This window comes from Ascidiella aspersa, chromosome 4 (assembly GCF_963924565.1).
Source record: "Ascidiella aspersa chromosome 4, kaAscAspe10.2, whole genome shotgun sequence".
Taxonomy (NCBI): Eukaryota; Metazoa; Chordata; class Ascidiacea; order Phlebobranchia; family Ascidiidae; genus Ascidiella; species Ascidiella aspersa.
Window position 1 is genome coordinate 28,925,312 of NC_139450.1, and position 16,694 is coordinate 28,942,005.

At 38.7% G+C, this 16,694-nt stretch overlaps 2 protein-coding genes across 5 annotated transcripts in view; one reads left to right on the top strand and one right to left on the bottom strand.

Moving 5' to 3' along the window:
• The first annotated feature begins 412 nt into the window (after positions 1-412).
• LOC146157345 (uncharacterized) lies at positions 413-9,649 on the top strand. Of its 2 annotated transcripts, XM_083386768.1 has the most exons (12): positions 2,176-3,026; positions 3,502-3,568; positions 3,709-3,831; positions 4,843-4,951; positions 5,265-5,329; positions 5,519-5,573; positions 6,103-6,191; positions 6,901-6,993; positions 7,241-7,313; positions 7,413-7,943; positions 8,349-8,455; positions 9,532-9,649. In XM_083386768.1, the coding sequence occupies exons 1-12, from the start codon at positions 2,887-2,889 to the stop codon at positions 9,562-9,564; spliced, it is 1,485 nt and encodes a 494-aa protein (XP_083242894.1). In that variant the 5' UTR covers positions 2,176-2,886; the 3' UTR covers positions 9,565-9,649. The 2 variants fall into 2 exon arrangements, 1 of the variants encoding a protein (XP_083242894.1); XR_014494779.1 differs by lacking the exons at positions 4,843-4,951; positions 5,265-5,329; positions 5,519-5,573; ... (4 more) ...; positions 8,349-8,455; positions 9,532-9,649 and having other exon boundaries at positions 413-3,026; positions 3,709-3,781.
• A 1,187-nt stretch (positions 9,650-10,836) lies between these two features.
• Positions 10,837-16,694, bottom strand: part of LOC146157346 (protein phosphatase EYA1-like) — a 33,494-nt gene continuing 27,636 nt past the window's right edge. For all 3 annotated transcript variants that reach the window (XM_083388557.1, XM_083388556.1, XM_083388559.1), the window contains 5 exons: positions 15,896-15,985; positions 14,902-15,074; positions 14,023-14,178; positions 12,717-12,939; positions 10,837-11,400 (listed from right to left, as the gene is read on the bottom strand). In XM_083388557.1, coding sequence (XP_083244683.1) covers positions 11,320-11,400; positions 12,717-12,939; positions 14,023-14,178; positions 14,902-15,074; positions 15,896-15,985 — 723 coding nt within the window. In that variant the 3' untranslated portion in view covers positions 10,837-11,319. The remainder of the gene's footprint in view (positions 11,401-12,716; positions 12,940-14,022; positions 14,179-14,901; positions 15,075-15,895; positions 15,986-16,694) is intronic.

Sequence of the window (16,694 nt, forward strand, 5' to 3'; positions counted from 1 at the left end):
CGTGAATAGATGTTATAGGAATCACCATAAAACCCACGAAATAAGAAAGATAAAAAGAGGCCGAACCACGTCGTGGCATATAACTTTTTTGTAAAAACACCTGCGTTTACCCTTCTGTTTATTTGATGGGTATTTCCCAGTTAGCATAACATTAACAAGTATGTATGACCAACATAATGAAAATGCCTCAGATAAGTTGTTTTCTTTCCAACAAATTCGATTTATGCAAGGCACAACAATCTAACTTAAGGTTGCTTGAGTATTAAAATAAAACAAAATAAAAATAGGAACAAATTTAATAGCAGAATGTTCTTTCGTTAGTCTCATTGGATTAACGGCGGTGACGTTTGTTTTGGTTTGTTGGTTTTTGTTATTGCATATTTTCTGCCTTTGTATCTGTAAAGTTTTTGTTTTTGTTAAAACGTTAGTCATGACCACCAAAGTGATGTTATGTTACCATATATAATGTTACTAAGGTTTAGAACCGATAGTTATAACTGATGCCTTTCTGTTAACCAGAATATTAAGACGAGACATTTTCTTTGTTTCAGAATCTACAACCAATTGTTTTAATCAAGGCCGCCTAAAAATGACGGAAAACCTTAAAATGCACGTTAACAATTTAATAAGTCAAATAAACCATGATCATCAGGACATAAAGTACAGCGTCTACAGGGTTGCCATGAAGCTGTGTCAGTTGCAAAACCATTTTAACTTGAATCAATTGTGTGGTTCTCAAGTGATTAAGGCCTTCACTAATTATCTAACAGCCAGGCATCAAACACCCGTTGATTTTGTCAGCGAAGAAACTGTGCCTTTTCCACAACTCTTTAAGATAATCGATGGCATTTTTAATCTTTACGGCATTGTTAGCCATTCATGCAAAGCACTGACTTGTTTGATTTATGAAACCTTCAAAGATGTGAGGGAAAACACTGTTGGAATTCTTCCCGCTTTGCTGTTTTTTATTGTCATGGGAAAGGATGACGTGAAGTTAAAATACAGTCATTTGTTTGACGTTTATTCCGGACCAATGCAGGTTTTATCGAAAAGTCGACTTTCTTTATGTTTGACCCATTTTGTGAGGATCACAGACATCGTTGGAGAGTCCGGCAACTTTTCAAAAATCAAACCTGCGGTGGAAAGCTGCTTTCAGGGTGTATTGGGATCCTCGATTTCAGAAGACCAATACCTTCACTGGCTTCTAATGGAGCCTCAATCAATTGTCTGGTTGCCAACAATGCATCGCTTGGAGGCTTCAAAATCATCTGTGCACAATGTCCGCTGTGCAACTTGCAAAGTCCGACCAATAATCGGCTTGCGCTTTCAGTGCCTCCGCTGCATCGATTACGATTCCTGTCAGGTTTGCTTTCTCACCCGTAAGTCGGTCACCCGAGCGCATCGCTTGAACCACCCCCGGCAAGAGTACTGTCTTCCCGCCGGATCCCGCGAAAAGGTCAACGCGCTGGCAAGAACCGTAAGAAACATGGTCACAAAGCGATACAAGCGCAAACCCCTCACGTCCAGTTATTTGCCGATTCAACAAACAGGCAGCGGTAATGATGATATAGACGACCATACAGACTTTAATACTGTTACTCAACTAGCAAGGCAAGAAAAGCACGATCTCGAAAACCTGGTCGACAAACTTAAGGAAGAAAACGAAAAGATGTCCGGGACAGTGGGTCTTCTCGAATCAAGCAAACAAGAAGCAGTAAAGTTGGACGAAGAGCGCGAATTGCTGCGAGGCGAACTGGACACAGTGAATATGCACAACCAGAGTCTCAAGGCGGAGCTTGAAAACCTCAAGTGCGTTGTGTTCTCTGACCGTTTTCTTCCAGGAGGAGGAAACTCATCCGACTTGGATCCAGGCGAAAGTTCATCCTCCTCATCAAATGCCCCGGAGACTTCCTATCAGTTAAACACCTCTCAACGTTCCAGCCTATCTTCCCACTCGGCCACGTCTGAAAGATCGACCAAACACGTCAATCAGAAAACTGCAGCCGATGAACTTGAAAGCTCCTTGCGGGAGATTGTAGTAAACCTGACTCGTTCGTTGGACTACGAACCAGTTGATAGAACTGGCAAAGAAGACCTTATGATAATCGCAGCTGAAAAAGTGAGAGACAATTTGTGTGAGCTGATTGATGTCTCTCTGTGTTCTTCTTAATTTGGTATTTTAAACTTGCTAAAGCTGTGAAACTTTGTCTGAGCTCATAATGTTTCAATAAAATTATAAAAATTTGATTATATTTTGTATAGATACTGTTAATTAGTTCATTTATTGTACTAGTGCGAACTTTAAATGTACAATCTCTTTAACCTTTAGGTGCTTTACGTGGCTTGGTTGAATAAGATGTATTTAACCCATAAACTTTTGTACAAGAAAATTTTATGATGTTAAAATTTCAGATTTTTATGTACACTCACTGTTTCTTTACTGGATTTATTTGCACTGTTTTATTTATGTACTTCATTTTTATTCCTACAAAATTTTACTTTTTGTACTATTTTTTTAATTCAATTCTTCATATATGTATATACATCACAGCAATTACTTTGTGCCATGTGTTACTGTTTTTTTATTTTAGATATACCAATAACCACATACTATAACTCATTATTAAAATTACCTTTTACAACCAAAACAACTAATAGTGTAGTCATACCTTAGTATATTAAATAGTGAGCTATTTTAGTTATAAAAAAATGATGCTATTTGCCTTCATAAATGTTTCGTTAAGTAATAATTGCATTTGAAATTTAAATACTTGGCTGACACAATAAACATTACTAGGTCGACTGATTTCGATAAACCTTTCCGGTGATATCCGTTGCACTTGGCGTTTGGTTGAAATATTGTGTTTAAAGCTATTTTCGTACTGCATGTTTATTTTGTACCCATTTTTATTTTTAGATAATCGTATAGCTATATGTGTGTTAGAAACAAAATGTTTGTTTTGTGAAAAGTATGTAAAGTTGAACTCAGTACAGCACTCCTTGCAGATCAACATGTCACAAAATGGGTAAGTCACGCTATGTGTTGTTCTTTAATTTAGCCCAACATAATTTTCTAAAGAAAACATTTTTTCAGTTTATAATTTCAGTACCAATCAAAAGCGGTAACATTTTATATTTGCGGTCACCAAATATTATGCCTAGTTATTTTGTCTGAATCCTACTCAATTGTTTTGCAAAACAAAGACTATTTTTCATTGTAGATTTTATTGGCTGGTTGTATTTTATGATAAATGTCGTCACTGGCAGGGTTTTGAGCAAGAATTTATGCCAAAGATCCTTTACAGAAATAGGTCTTACGATGCAATCGATGTTAGAAACAAATTTTTATAACACAGAATTTTTATTTGGGAGTTTTTTTTTATATAGTCACCTATTATTGCAAAATGTAAGCCTTAATTTGTTGCACAAAATGGTGGATTCTAATACCAGTTATAAACAACGTATCACTTTCATTTTCAAGTTTAAAGTTTGTTTTTCCAGTGATGAAGAACCAGAGGAAGCCGGGTCATCATGGTGGAATTCCTTTTATGACTCAGCAAAACGAAAGGTAATTTTACCAATTCTTTTGTTTTTCTGGTCAACCTAAAAACAGCCTTATGTGTAAAACAGCGAACCTACTGTAATATGTAAATAATTACGGCTCCGAAACTCATGTAATGTGTCCCTTTTTTGTCATGTTTTTTTTAGTTGGCGGAAACAAATGAGTTTGTGATGCACGACATGCGAGAGTTTGCCGACACGGTCAAGACCGATGCCTCGAAATTAGTGGCGGCCACTGCTACTTCCATGAAGGATCAGCTTAACATCAAGGTAAAAACATTAATTTTATTGTGGGGTAAAATGTTTCGCTTTAACAAGGTTGTTCTTACTAGGTTTACTATATGTAAGGTATTTCATACCTAACTTTCATTTATTTTGTTCATTGAGAAACAAGTCACACTGTTTCTTATTGAATATTAAGTTAGCCAAGTGCTATGAGTAGCGTTTGTTGACTTTTGGTATTCTTAAGTGAGACTTTGTTTTATACTGATTAAATTGTGACAACAATAAAAATCTTGATGTGCTAGGCCAGGGTTTCTCAACCGTGGCCCTCGGCCCCCCTGGGGGGCCACGGATAGGTGATTGGGGGGCCACAGGCATAACTCTCAACCTAGGTCATGGTATTACAAAAGTTCTTCTGTTTATGTCGGGTAATTAAATACGATATAATTTATTCGTTTTATCACGGAAAATTTGGATTAACGCAGCTCATCGCTGTGGATAAGCAATCACTGTGCTGCAGCTTCAAATGCAGCCATATATGCGGAGAAGCGTTTTTCAGCGACTAATTACTGGCCGATAACCTTTGCCTAATCATTAGGTATCCGTCAAATGCAGTTGGGCGAGCAACTAACGTGTAATGCCAGGTACAGATATTTCCTTAAAGGGCGTTAAGTTGCAAAACAAGCATTTCGTTGTAAAACGAGAAGTAAACTAAGTGAAAACATGTTAAATACAATGCTAGGCATTTTTAAGAGCAAGGGGGCCACAAGAGTTAAGAGCATATAAAAGGGGACCACGAAGCATAAAAGGTTGAGAACCACTATGCTAGGCAAAGTTTTACATCCTAACTCCCAGTAATTTTAAAAGTGGCAAGATAGAGTCCATGGTTTTATTATTTTCAAACATATTGCAAAGTATTATGTAAATAATACTATTTACCAAGGTTTAAATGTTGTGTTCAATAGACGATTACTGGTATTTTGATTCTGCTTTCCTCCAATACGCCACCCAGCAGTGTCTTTGTTACCATTTTTATTGTGTTGCATTTCATGCACTTAGGTTGATTTGGAGGAAGCCTCTCAGGCCACAAAGGTGGTCACCAACACACTGTCTGGATTTCTGGGAAGCGTTGTAAGCCATGTCACCCCACAGAGCCCGGATTCAAATGGTTAGTGGACCCTGCGTTTACAACTAACACATCTTGACTATATTTAAAGTAATGTAAAAAGGTTTGTTGTCATATACAGTCTTTATAAAACCAAAATCTGTGCATGATTTTTATATTTGTGCTTATCATATTTATCAAACGATGTGTATTAGATTAAAAGGCTGTTTTGTTTATCTATTAGCTTATTCAATCAATTTTGGCAAATTGTTAAACTCAAAAAGTATTTCTGTGAACACTTAATTTTGATTCTTGCACTTGTAGAAGTTTGCCTACGTATTTGTACACTTTAAGTCAAAGTAAAAATCTCTTTCAGAAAACGATGATTCAACAGCTTACGTCGGAACCTATTCGGGTGTAAAAGTTGTTTCACCAGCCGAGGTCTGTATGACATCATAAACGATAGTGTGTGTCATTGTTATGCATTTCAAACGGCAACAATTGATCGAATCACTTACATAAGTTGGCTTATAAATTGATTTACAGCAACACAGTATTATTTTCATGTAACCTGTGTTTGTAACTAAGTTTGTTTAAATATGCTGTTAACAAAGTATCTCTTTTGTTTAGGCTCGCCTGTTCGCCCTACAAACCGATCCTGCCACTTATTGCAACGAACCAGACAGTAAGTAGAATGTTGACCTTGCTCTTGTGGTAATTGAGTGGGTGTTGTTTAACCAACCCCGTCTGGTGATGCTGGTAAAGTTCCATTTTATATTGATGAAAGACTTTTCGTTTTCTCATTATGGGGTCCTTCTAAATGCCACTTTGATGCTATTAACTTCCAACAAACTTAACTGCACAGCACAATTAGCAAACATTTTTGTGGCCACACACAATTTTACTTTGCACAAATTTTTCTTTTTTTTATTATGCATATTAACGTCGTATATTATATGGTATTTCCTAGCCTACTGTACAGAACTAGAATTATAGGAGACAGCTGACTGGATGAACTTTACGGTCTTTCGTTGTCTCCTGGAAACGTCAAATATTGCCAAACATTTTGATTTCATCGATTTTTGTTTTTTGATGTTCTAAATAAAATCATATCTATGTATTTTTAGATTTTCCATTAAAACTTTGGGACGTTCTGAGTGTCATGCAACTCATAATTTGTTGACATACCCCCCTGTATTTTTTCTCGTTAATAGATTCCCATGATTTTGAATTGTGGTTAAAGTCCTTTAATCTCGATGACAGAAAAGAAGAAATATCGCTTCTGATGTTGGATTGCAAAGAGGTATTAAAGTTAAACTATTGTTGATTTGTGAGACATGCTTGGAGATCACGATTCTTCAATAAGGTCTTTCTGGGCCTTTCTTAAGTAGCCTTTCTAATACTTCTTACTATACATTAACAGAATAAATTTTATGAAAAAACCTTCTGTTAGATTAGTAATTATCGAACATTGTACTTTAATACTACACCGAAAAGCCATCGCAGACTTGCCGACTCTGTCGATCTATGATGCAAGCAGAGCAAGCCAGAAAAACAACTGGCCTGCAGTGAGGTTCGAACTCGCGACCTCCGGTCAAGCCGGGACCGTCGCTCTACCAACTGAGCTATGCAGGCTCAGAGAGGAGCGAGTCGAGAAACAACCATGCGCCAATACATTTTGTTAGTACAAGCAACTTCACACTGGGGGATCATCAGTCCGTATCAATCAATGAAAGACACACACAAACATATGTGTTTAATAACATCTGTGATCTAGCCCCTCGGAAGTTGCTTTATGACCAACGATTACGGCTTCCGTATCAATAGTACACCGAAAAGCCATCGCAGACTCGCCGAATCTGTCGATCTATTGATACGGAAGCCGTAATCGTTGGTCATAAAGCAACTTCCGAGGGGCTAGATCACAGATGTTATTAAACACATATGTTTGTGTGTGTCTTTCATTGTACTTTAATGTTGTAACGTTCTTATTTCATTATTTTTCGCCTCAGGTACGTTCCCTTTATACGAAACTAGTTCCCGACGCCGTTACCCATCTCAACTTCTGGACACGTTTTTACTTTAAAAGGGAACAACTCGAAAAGGTAATCTACGTCGGCGCTAAGCAACCGTTTTTTCTAGTTGTTTCATGTGACACGTTTTTTTAAACGGCTCTTTCGGCTGTTTTCTTATCGATTGACTGACCTATTTTACGTATATTTACTAAAGAATTGACTTTCGTGTTACAGTTATGATTATGAATGCTCTTAGTAAGTTGCGTAGATCATTATGCACAGTTATTTTGTGTTTACGTTAATCCTTGTGCTTGTAACTAATATTTATTTTTTGAAGTCCGAAAAGAAAAGGGCTGAGCTGGTTCAAAGAGCCGAGGAAAAACAAACTGAATTGTCGTGGGATGACGAGGGTAAGTCGTTATTGGCATCAATATATTGTATATTGATATTGTGGCCGTTGTGTAATTAGTAGCATAGTCCTTAGCCCACACAATGAATTCTATTCGCAGAAGACCTCGATGCTAGTCCTTCGCAACCATACCCTCCAGCGGACAAAGTCACTACGGAATCTAAACTACTGGAGGTCGCACCAGAGCAAACGACGGGCGAAGAAATCAAGGCCGATAGAACGCCCGCAGAACCCTTGCCCGTAACGCAAGTGACCGCCGAACCATTGCCACGGGAGATCGTCAGAGACAATGCGCCACCAGATGTCAGCACAGACTCACCGCCACCAGATGTCAGCACGGACTCTTCGCCACCAGAAGTCAGCACGGACTCTTCGCCACCAGATGTCAGCACAGACTCTTCGCCACCAGGTGGCGACGTTGTAAATAGTGCTCCTGAAACTCCCGTCGCAAGTAATGTACAGAAACCGGAAAAGGACATCTGCCAGTCGAAAAATGTACAGGACTCTGTAAAGGTCAAGGTTGAACCCGAACTTGATGCTGTAAATACCACTGAAAGTGTTAATCCCCCTACCGAAAGCAGTCAGGAAATTCCGGTCCAGAAGGAATCCCAGCCAGAAGTTTCCGTAAAAGGTCAGCAAGTGTTTGTTTTTTATTATTTGCAAATCATAGCCGAAATGTTAGTCTGGTAGCTTTTGTTTGGAATGGAGCATTAAGGTGTTTTTCGATCGATAGCGTTTTAAATTGTCAACCTTTACTTATGTGTGAAAAAGAAGGGTACTTGTTCCACGTATAAATTAGTCATTTCTCTCTCATGACATTTCACATTTCTAAAAATAAACCACTGTCCCACACATCCAACAGGACTTGCCAAAGGGCGAATAAGCTAGCAATCATTACAACTTTTAAATAAGTGAATGTTATTTTTATAAAAGGTTGACATACGTTTTCCAAACCTAAAAGTATCTTTCTTCTGTGCTTAAAATGCTGAACACAGAGGCTTAACTTTAATATTTGCCAACCATACTTTTCTACCAGAATCTTCTAGCGGCGGTAGTTCCGACTGGGAAAAGGAGTTCGATCTCGAAATGACTGAAGACGAGATTAAAGAAGCACTGTTGGAAGATGGGGAGGAATTGAACGAGGTATTACGAGGAATAGATATATGTCTCGCGGGGATATCATAGGTCCGTATCAGTGGTTTTCAACCGGGGTGCCGCGGCACTTTGGGGTGCCATTTTAACGCTCAAGGGTGCCGAGAGATATTTCAGATTCTTTAGGATTTCGATTTTTCTATTTTGGTAAGCTTCTTGATACAATTTTGTACGGGAAAAGTGCCAAAAATGGAAAAGATTTTTTAACGTTGTTGCACAATTAATGTGTTGTTTCAATCTCGTTTAGTGTAACGTTACAGTCAACCACTCAGTAAAAATACGAGCAAGGGTGCCGTGAACTATTTATAATTTCTGTATGGTGCCGCAAAGTGTTATATGTGTGTCTCAGTTGTTCTCAGTTGTTAACACACATATGTGTGCATGTTTCATTGACTAAATGATACGGTACTGTGGATCCCCTTCAATGAGGTTGCTTGTACTAACAGATTGAGCAAGCATTGGCGTATGCGTATGGTTGTTTCTCGACTTGCTCCTCTCTGAGCCTGCATAGCTCAGTTGGTAGAGCGACGGTCCCGTCTTGACCGGAGGTCGTGAGTTCGAACCTCACTCATAGATCAATAGATTTGGCGAGTCTGCAATGGCTTTCGGTGTACTATTATACGTAAGCCGTAATCGTTGACCAAAAAGCAGCTTCAGAAGGGCTAGATCTCAGTTGTTAACACACATATGTGTGCATGTTTTATTGAATAAATGATACGATACTGTGGATCCCCTTCAATGAGGTTGCTTGTACTAACAGATTGAGCAAGCATTGGCGTATGGTTGTTTCTCGACTCGCTCCTCCTGAGCCTGCATAGCTTAGTTGGTAGAGCGACGGTCCCGGCTTGACCGGAGGTCGAGTTCGAACCTCACTGCAGGCTAGTTGTTTTTCTAGTCTGCCCTGCTTGCATCATAGATCAACAGATTTGGCGAGTCTGCAATGGCTTTCGGTATATTAGCTTTCAAGTCTAAGGGTTGTCCATGATAGTTTGTCACGCGTTTAAGTTTTTGAACCATCAATATTTAAGCCAGGTAAAATATAAAATAATGGTATTTTTGTGTTTCAGGGTGACATCGAGGGCTGGGAGGATTGGGAATAAGCTGCCGTGTTTTTTGCTTTTTGTCTTTCGTTCCATGTGAAAATAAAATATTATTCGCTAATAAATTTTATGTACACAGCTTTAAGGTGACCATTGAAGTCAACTTGTTTTTTAAGTGGCGAACAGAATACCAATTGCTATAATGAGGCAACAGAAAACATAGTTACCAATAACAAATGAATCGTTTTTGTTAAGCATAAATTGATATTTTAAATTGATATTTCAGCGTGGATCTCGAGTAAAATTTAGTGACCCTTAAATGATAGAGGTATTTTCTTAAACAGGCCCCGAATATCTTGTTAAACCTCTTATATTTATGAAAAATATAACGACATAACGGGGGCCTTACCTAATTTAAACAGTATAGTTCTATCTAACGAAGAATTGTTTTTTACATTTATATTTTCATGAAAAAGTTTGATAACTTTCGGTATTTCTAGAGAGACAAGTGGGTCATTAAAAATCTATGGTGGGTCACTTCATGACATGCGGGTCAGTGGTTCGCCATCCCTGAACTAAACCAATCCCCAGGCAATAATCTTAATACCGAAATTTTTGACAAGTGTTGGAAAATCCTGATATAGTAGAACAATTTATTATTGTTTTTGTGCAGGAATTTGTTACTTTGTCCCACCCATACTATATTCACAGACCTATGGACATTTGTCTACTATAGGGTTCACATTAACAAAGGCAAAATCCAGGACACATTTATGACAGGTTAAATAATCACCTGTAGAGGTATTATTAATGCACTATTTTTTTGTATATTTCTATAATTTAATAAACACCAAGCGTCTTATTCCAATATTTCTACTTATTTTAAATTTCCTAAAAAAATCTCACTTATACAAAGTGTAACATTAAAAATTCCGGACAAGTCCGGAAAACTCCGGACGTATGACAACTCATGTCTACTATGTATTTTGGTAAATTAGCGGTGTGTTCCTTATTCTTTGAATATAATAAACCTAAAAGTCATCGGTATCGTAGCAATACACATGGTGCCCCAAATGCAGGAATATATATTAGATTCCAGTTCCGGGTAAAGAAATTCCACACCTCGGAAATCCAGGAAAGGAATGAAAACAGTTGCCACTTGAGAATATTTGCGAACCCCAAGTAACCAGAGCAGTACAGCCAGGTGATTGTTTGGTCACAATAGGCAGAGTCAGCTGGGCCGACGGTGTGAATTACCAACTCTCATAGATTAAAACTCTTTCAAAGGCTAACCTCGTGTGTTTTTCGGTCTGACAGCAGCTCCTCGTTTATACAACAGCTTTATTTCACCACAAAAAAAACGCGCCAATGTGCTAGATTGTGACGTAACACTGCTGGCAAATTGGCAAAAAAAGTAACAAATGCGGAAACGAAACGAATAAAATATGGCAACGAATTGTCATGCTCAAAGAAAAGAGCATTGCTGTGCCGCGTCATGGGTTCCTTTGTGACGCGATGTCATACTGTGACGTCATTGTGACATAGATTCTTGTGGACAATCGATAAAAAATGGAAATGTATTTGAATAATTAATTCGGGGATTAAAAATTTCAGGTATAGTTTAAAATAAAAAGCAAAGTTGATGTCCGTCCCAAAAAACGCCAGCCTTTTTAATCTCCATTCCTTAATTGAAATTGCACGATATCGGTGTGAGATCACAATGTCACTTTGCGTCGTCCGGAAAAAAACGAAAGACGTTACGTCATGCACGTAACGGCGGGTCGGGGTGACGTAACGAAAGCGTGACGTGCTCGTTCAGAGATAGTCTTGTTCGAGGGCGTGGTGCAGTGCCATCAGGTCCGAATGTGAGGAGATGCGCCAGAATGGCATATTATGCTGAGGAAGAAAAAGCAAAAAAATGGTTAAACTTGAAACTTAGGCGCTGTCGAAATATTTCAGGCGTCGTTGCCAGCCTAAGTGGGCCTGGCTTGTGTTACATCGTTAACCGGGCTTAGTTTCTCAGGCCTTGCCGTTAGAAAGCGACTGAAGAAGTGGGGCCTTGTCTCGCGCACTAAAACGTGATCGTGTAACCTTGGCATTGCCCGTTGCAGTGCATTCTTCGGTGGCAAATCGTCTAGGACCAGGCTACATACAGGCTTCCAGTCTGACAAAAGAGGAAGTTTCGGGATTCTGTAGCGACCGAGTTCATATAGGTGACCTACGTAAATCCTAAAATTGGCGATTTAGGTGGATAAATATGTAAAGTTATTCGGGTGATAAGGCTTGTCAGGCGCGACACTTTTTAGCGATATACTTGGACCAAATACAATGGCACCCCCAAAATGTCTAAACTTTTTCGCAAGAAGAATTTTTAGTAGCCAATTCAGAGCACTTTTCAACCCCCTATATGCATATAAGTTACAAAAGTTTTTTTTTAAGTTTTTCGAAAGATAGAAACGTTCTCTTTAATTTTTAAACGCCCAATATATATCCTAATTCTGTAACTACAGCAGATATGTAGAAGTTAGTCCCTCAGAATTGCTTTTTGCGATCCCACAAATTTTCTTAACGGTCGCCAAAGTCAATTTAACTCCAAAAATGGCTTCAACTATACACAAAAACAGATGGTTGCAAATATTTATGGGAATTTGCAAATATAACGCTGAGCACATTTTAGTATCACAGCGCAATCAGCACACTTGTTTTAAGGGCGCCTAATAAGTGTGTCGGGACAACACTTAGTGGCCATCCAATCCATACAAACAACCAGTGTTTTAATGACTCAACTCAATGACTTGACTTAAGTGCACGTAAGTCACCGTTTTCAAATTACTTGACTTGACTTGAGTCTTTTGGGCAAATGACTCGAGTTAAAATAAATTGTTTTCATTAAGCAATTATTTATAAAATCAGGTTATTTGTCTTAATTTAACAATTTGGTTGTTGTATGTTGCGTTTATGTTATTTTTTACTTAAGTTATTCCTTATAATCGGAGGATTTTGCCAATTTTTATAGTTTTATTTTTGTGACAAGGGCTTGACTTCAACCGATGACTTTGACTGGGACTTGACTTGGACTTAAGTTATTTTACGAATGACTTGACTGGGACTAAAGTCATTTCAAAATAACGGTTTACAACACCGCTAACAACATTCGCGGTTTATTCCATACTAAAAAACAGCTGCAACTGAGTAGAAAGGCAAGAACTTACAACTTTGGCGGCCTGTTCCTCGTCCCGTCCATCTCCAACCGCCACGTAAGTGACGTTTCGTCCGAACCGCTGGATAATCCGTTCAAAGCAGCTTTCCTTGCCTATCTTCGTAGCGCTGTAGACGTTCTCGATGTTAAACACCTCGCCTAGGCCGTACAGAAAGAGCTTGGCGAGAGCTGGCACCAGCTGCGTCGTGGTGGCCAGCACGTTCACGCAGTTCGGCCTGTCGACGAAATAAATGATTGTTTTTTGGGGGTTGCTTGGTTGTTTATTGGGTCTATATGGTTGGTGTTCGCACGAATTTCAAATAACAAAGATTTGGTGAAACATTTAATATTTCCCGAAGTGTTTGACTGTAATTAGGTATTTCTAGAATCTAAATAGACAAGTGAACCAGGAAAAATGTGTAATGGGTTACTTCGTGGCCCGAGTGTCAGTGTTCGCCATTCCTGGACTATTTAACTGTGTTGAATAATTCTGAAAAAATTCATTCCTAGTGGTTGGAAAATGATGTAAGATTTTTTGTCCACCAATGGGGAACTTAACTAAGAGAAAGTAAGAAAATGTACCGAAAGTAGGTAAGGGTTGTGGCTCGATTCTTTCCATTGGCCAAGAAAGAGGTTGAGCCCAGTCCTCTGACAACCTGTCTCCACTAGGGAACAGGTGCCGCCACGAAGGTAGGGCCCGAGTTAAAACTGCGCAAGGCGTAACAAACCAAGCATTACACTCCTTTGGGAAAACTGACTCCGACCAATGTGTTTTCTGTCGAAATGCCCCTGAAACTATTTCGCACGTATTTTATTACTGTCTTCATATTGAAAGCTATTGGGAAGAAATAACATCTTGGATTTCTTCAAAACTTTTAATTTCATTGCAAAACGACCCTGTAACTCTCCTGTATGGAACTGGTGTTGACAATGATTTGTTGAATTGCTTACTGTTATGTGCGCGCTTCGTTATATACCGTTCTAAGTATGCAAAGACATTACCGACGCTTTCCGTGTTTGTTTTTATGATCAAGTCTGTAAAACACTCTGAGTATATCTGTGCTTTAAATTCAGAAAATCTCGCAATTCATAAAGTTAAGTTGGCTGGCCTTTAGCCCAACCTGTCGCTTCTTGATAGGTGCTATTTTTTATTCTCGTCCGTCTTTCTGTTTTGTTGTAATAAACTTTGCCCCGGTAAAAAAAAAAAGAAAAAAAAACTGCGCAAGGCAGGTCAACATTTTAACCTTTAGTTTGCGTTGGTGGGTAAGTATACGAAAGTATAAGGTAAATGCTTAGTTGTTTTAAATTTTAAAAGTCACCTTCTGTGGATAATTTGAAGGGACTTCATGGCCAGCGTGAGCCAGTTGTCGGTGACCGTTTCGAGGTCAGAGGTCAGCTGCATCCAGGCGTCACGTCCATGGGAGGGCAGCAGAGCTTGAACGTTGTTGGAATAGCGCTCATAGATCTCCTTGATTCTGCAGAAAAAAATGACGAATGTTACGCCAGGTGTAAAATTTTCGGTTAAACAAAACATCTTTATTGGATTTTATTTGTGTATTTGATTGCAGAAGGTTGTTTTACTTAGTTTACTAGCACTAGGACAATGTCTTTTTCTAAACACACGGGTTCGTTTTCCATTCCACGTAAAGAGGATTTTATCAACACACCTTATTACACCATTCGTAGGCAAGTTAATGTGACACTTTGGTAATTATTGACCCGTTTATAGTTAGGCAGCCCTATAGGCAGATTTGAGAATGTTTTCTCGAAGGGAACCTTAATAAAACAACTTGTTTACGTTCATCGGGTATCTGAGGTAAAAGTTTTTAAAAAGGTTTAGCCTCACAGCAGTAAACCGGTCTGAGTATTTTCGATCATAATGGTTGGAGGTTGTAGTAAGACGTAATAAGAGTATTGAAGCCCATACAGAACTAGGTAACATGTTGAAAATATTAAAAACGAATATACAGTTATTCGAATAGTTTAAAATGCTACCTTCTTCTGTATGGGCTTTGATATTCTTATTAGATCTAAGTATTCTTCAATCGAAGTTAAAAACACCAGCCGCCCGATTTAGTTCTTTCGATACTCTAATTATAAAACGATAAAATGGTGGGCCACCGAGAGTGTCATTACATTCAAAGTTCATAAAACACCCCTGAAATCCCCCCACGCCTAGTACGACGGAGATTCCCCACCTTCTATAGCGGAAGGCCAGCTTTCGCATCCAGTCGACTCCGCCGCGCACTCCAGTGGCCATACATACGTTGCCGGAAGTGGATCGGAAACCGTCGGTGGCGAAATTGTACGTGGACAGGTCCTGGCCGTTGTCGTCCGACGAAACGTCGTCGATGTGCACTTGGTCGCACTCCTGTATTGAAGCTATGAAAGTTAACAAACGGACTCGCTGATTCGTGATATGCCCAAAACAAAATGGAGATTATACACTCTTGCAAACACACGATACTGCCGTGTTTGGGAAATAAATGGCGACATGACGCGAACAAAAATATTTAGTGCCTTACAAGTATTATAAACTAACGAATAAAACACTAAGGAAGAGATTTGAGTAAACTAGTAATAGTGCTTTATCGCACAGGAAAGTTATCGCGCCTTTTCTGTTATTTTCAGGTTATTTCACAGTGGTGATGTAATAAACAGTATGGGGGCCCAAAATAAAGCTTCAGATGAATTTTCAAGAATAAGATAAATTATAATATGGTAACTATAACCGTAATAACCTGTTTTTGTTATATCTCCAACGAAGGTTAATGTTATGTAACTTTTAGCAAGAAAAACACTATTCATTTGATACGGAACCTACATGCACCCCTTTGCTATCGTTTATATAGGCCAGTGAATCCTATAAAATGATACATGTGAACTGAAAAACGAAATTTAGAAAACAAATGTAGCTTAGTAATATTTTTTTCCTTAATTAAAAAAGGGGTAAAAACTTGAACTGGCTACATTAGTTTTGCGCGAAATGTGTTTTTATCGCCCTTAAATATAAGTTCTACTCCCAAAGGCCAGCAAAGCACTCCTTTATTTTTCTACCTCCAGGTGAAGATTAAACCAAGTATAGAACTTAAAAAAGCGAAAACCAGTTTGTTTGGATGTTAAAAGAGTATTTGGCTACTAAATTCGGATTTCAGGCAGATTCTGTTATTCCAACGAAAATTCTGATTCTACCTCCAGGTCGTTGAAAAATAGGTGCGTGTCAGCCAAGTTGAAAATTAGCTCTTCCATTCTGAGGCCCAAGGCGCAAGTAGTCGAGGCGTCCTGCAACAAAAACATAAAAAAGTCGACATTAAAAAGCGAAACCCGACACTGCTGGCGCCCGAGGGCGATGAATTATTCACGGTCCCGGAGTCTCTGTGACGCAACAAGGGCCTGGTTGCGACTTTTAAAAATGAATTGGAAACAGGAAACTAGTCGTCGTATATAGCCCCTAGCGAAAGAAACTCTACGTTCTTTTCTTTGAAACGTTTTAAAACGCTCGCCAGGCAGCGAGACGTTTTCTATATTTTTATTTTCTTTTCTTTTCTCGGAGATTAACGCGCCGTAGCTGTTCGCTGGGCACCATTGTAAAATGAAACCAGGATGCCGTAGTTGCGTTTAGGAAAGAACCACTTTTCACATATAAATTCCAAGTTAAGCGGTGCGCTTCCCAATATGGCATTAACACAAAAATTCTCCGCCCACAGTAAAATGCAGGAAAGTTTTAGCGACCTTTCGGAGCTATGCCTTAAAATAATGTTGAACGATGACCGAGTCTTAATCTGCAGACCGTTTTTTTTTTAAAAAACAGTCAAGGCAAAAATCTCTTTTTATTTGGTATACTGCAACTTTGTGTTAAATTAAATAGATTGAGTTCTTCTTTTACAGTTTATTGTCTGCATAAAATTACAAGTGTAAAATTACAACTTAAAGATATTGCCCAGTCTTCGTATACGCTTAAATAAAAATAATTTATAATTTTTGCGCCAAT

Bases quoted from the DNA above. Each gene is read 5' to 3' on its own strand.
- LOC146157345 (XM_083386768.1), top strand. From the start codon at position 2,887: ATGTTTATTTTGTACCCATTTTTATTTTTAGATAATCGTATAGCTATA. The intron at 4,952-5,264 runs GTTAGTGGACCC...AATCTCTTTCAG, and splicing joins ACAGAGCCCGGATTCAAATG to AAAACGATGATTCAACAGCT. The intron at 7,314-7,412 runs GTAAGTCGTTAT...TTCTATTCGCAG, and splicing joins ATTGTCGTGGGATGACGAGG to AAGACCTCGATGCTAGTCCT.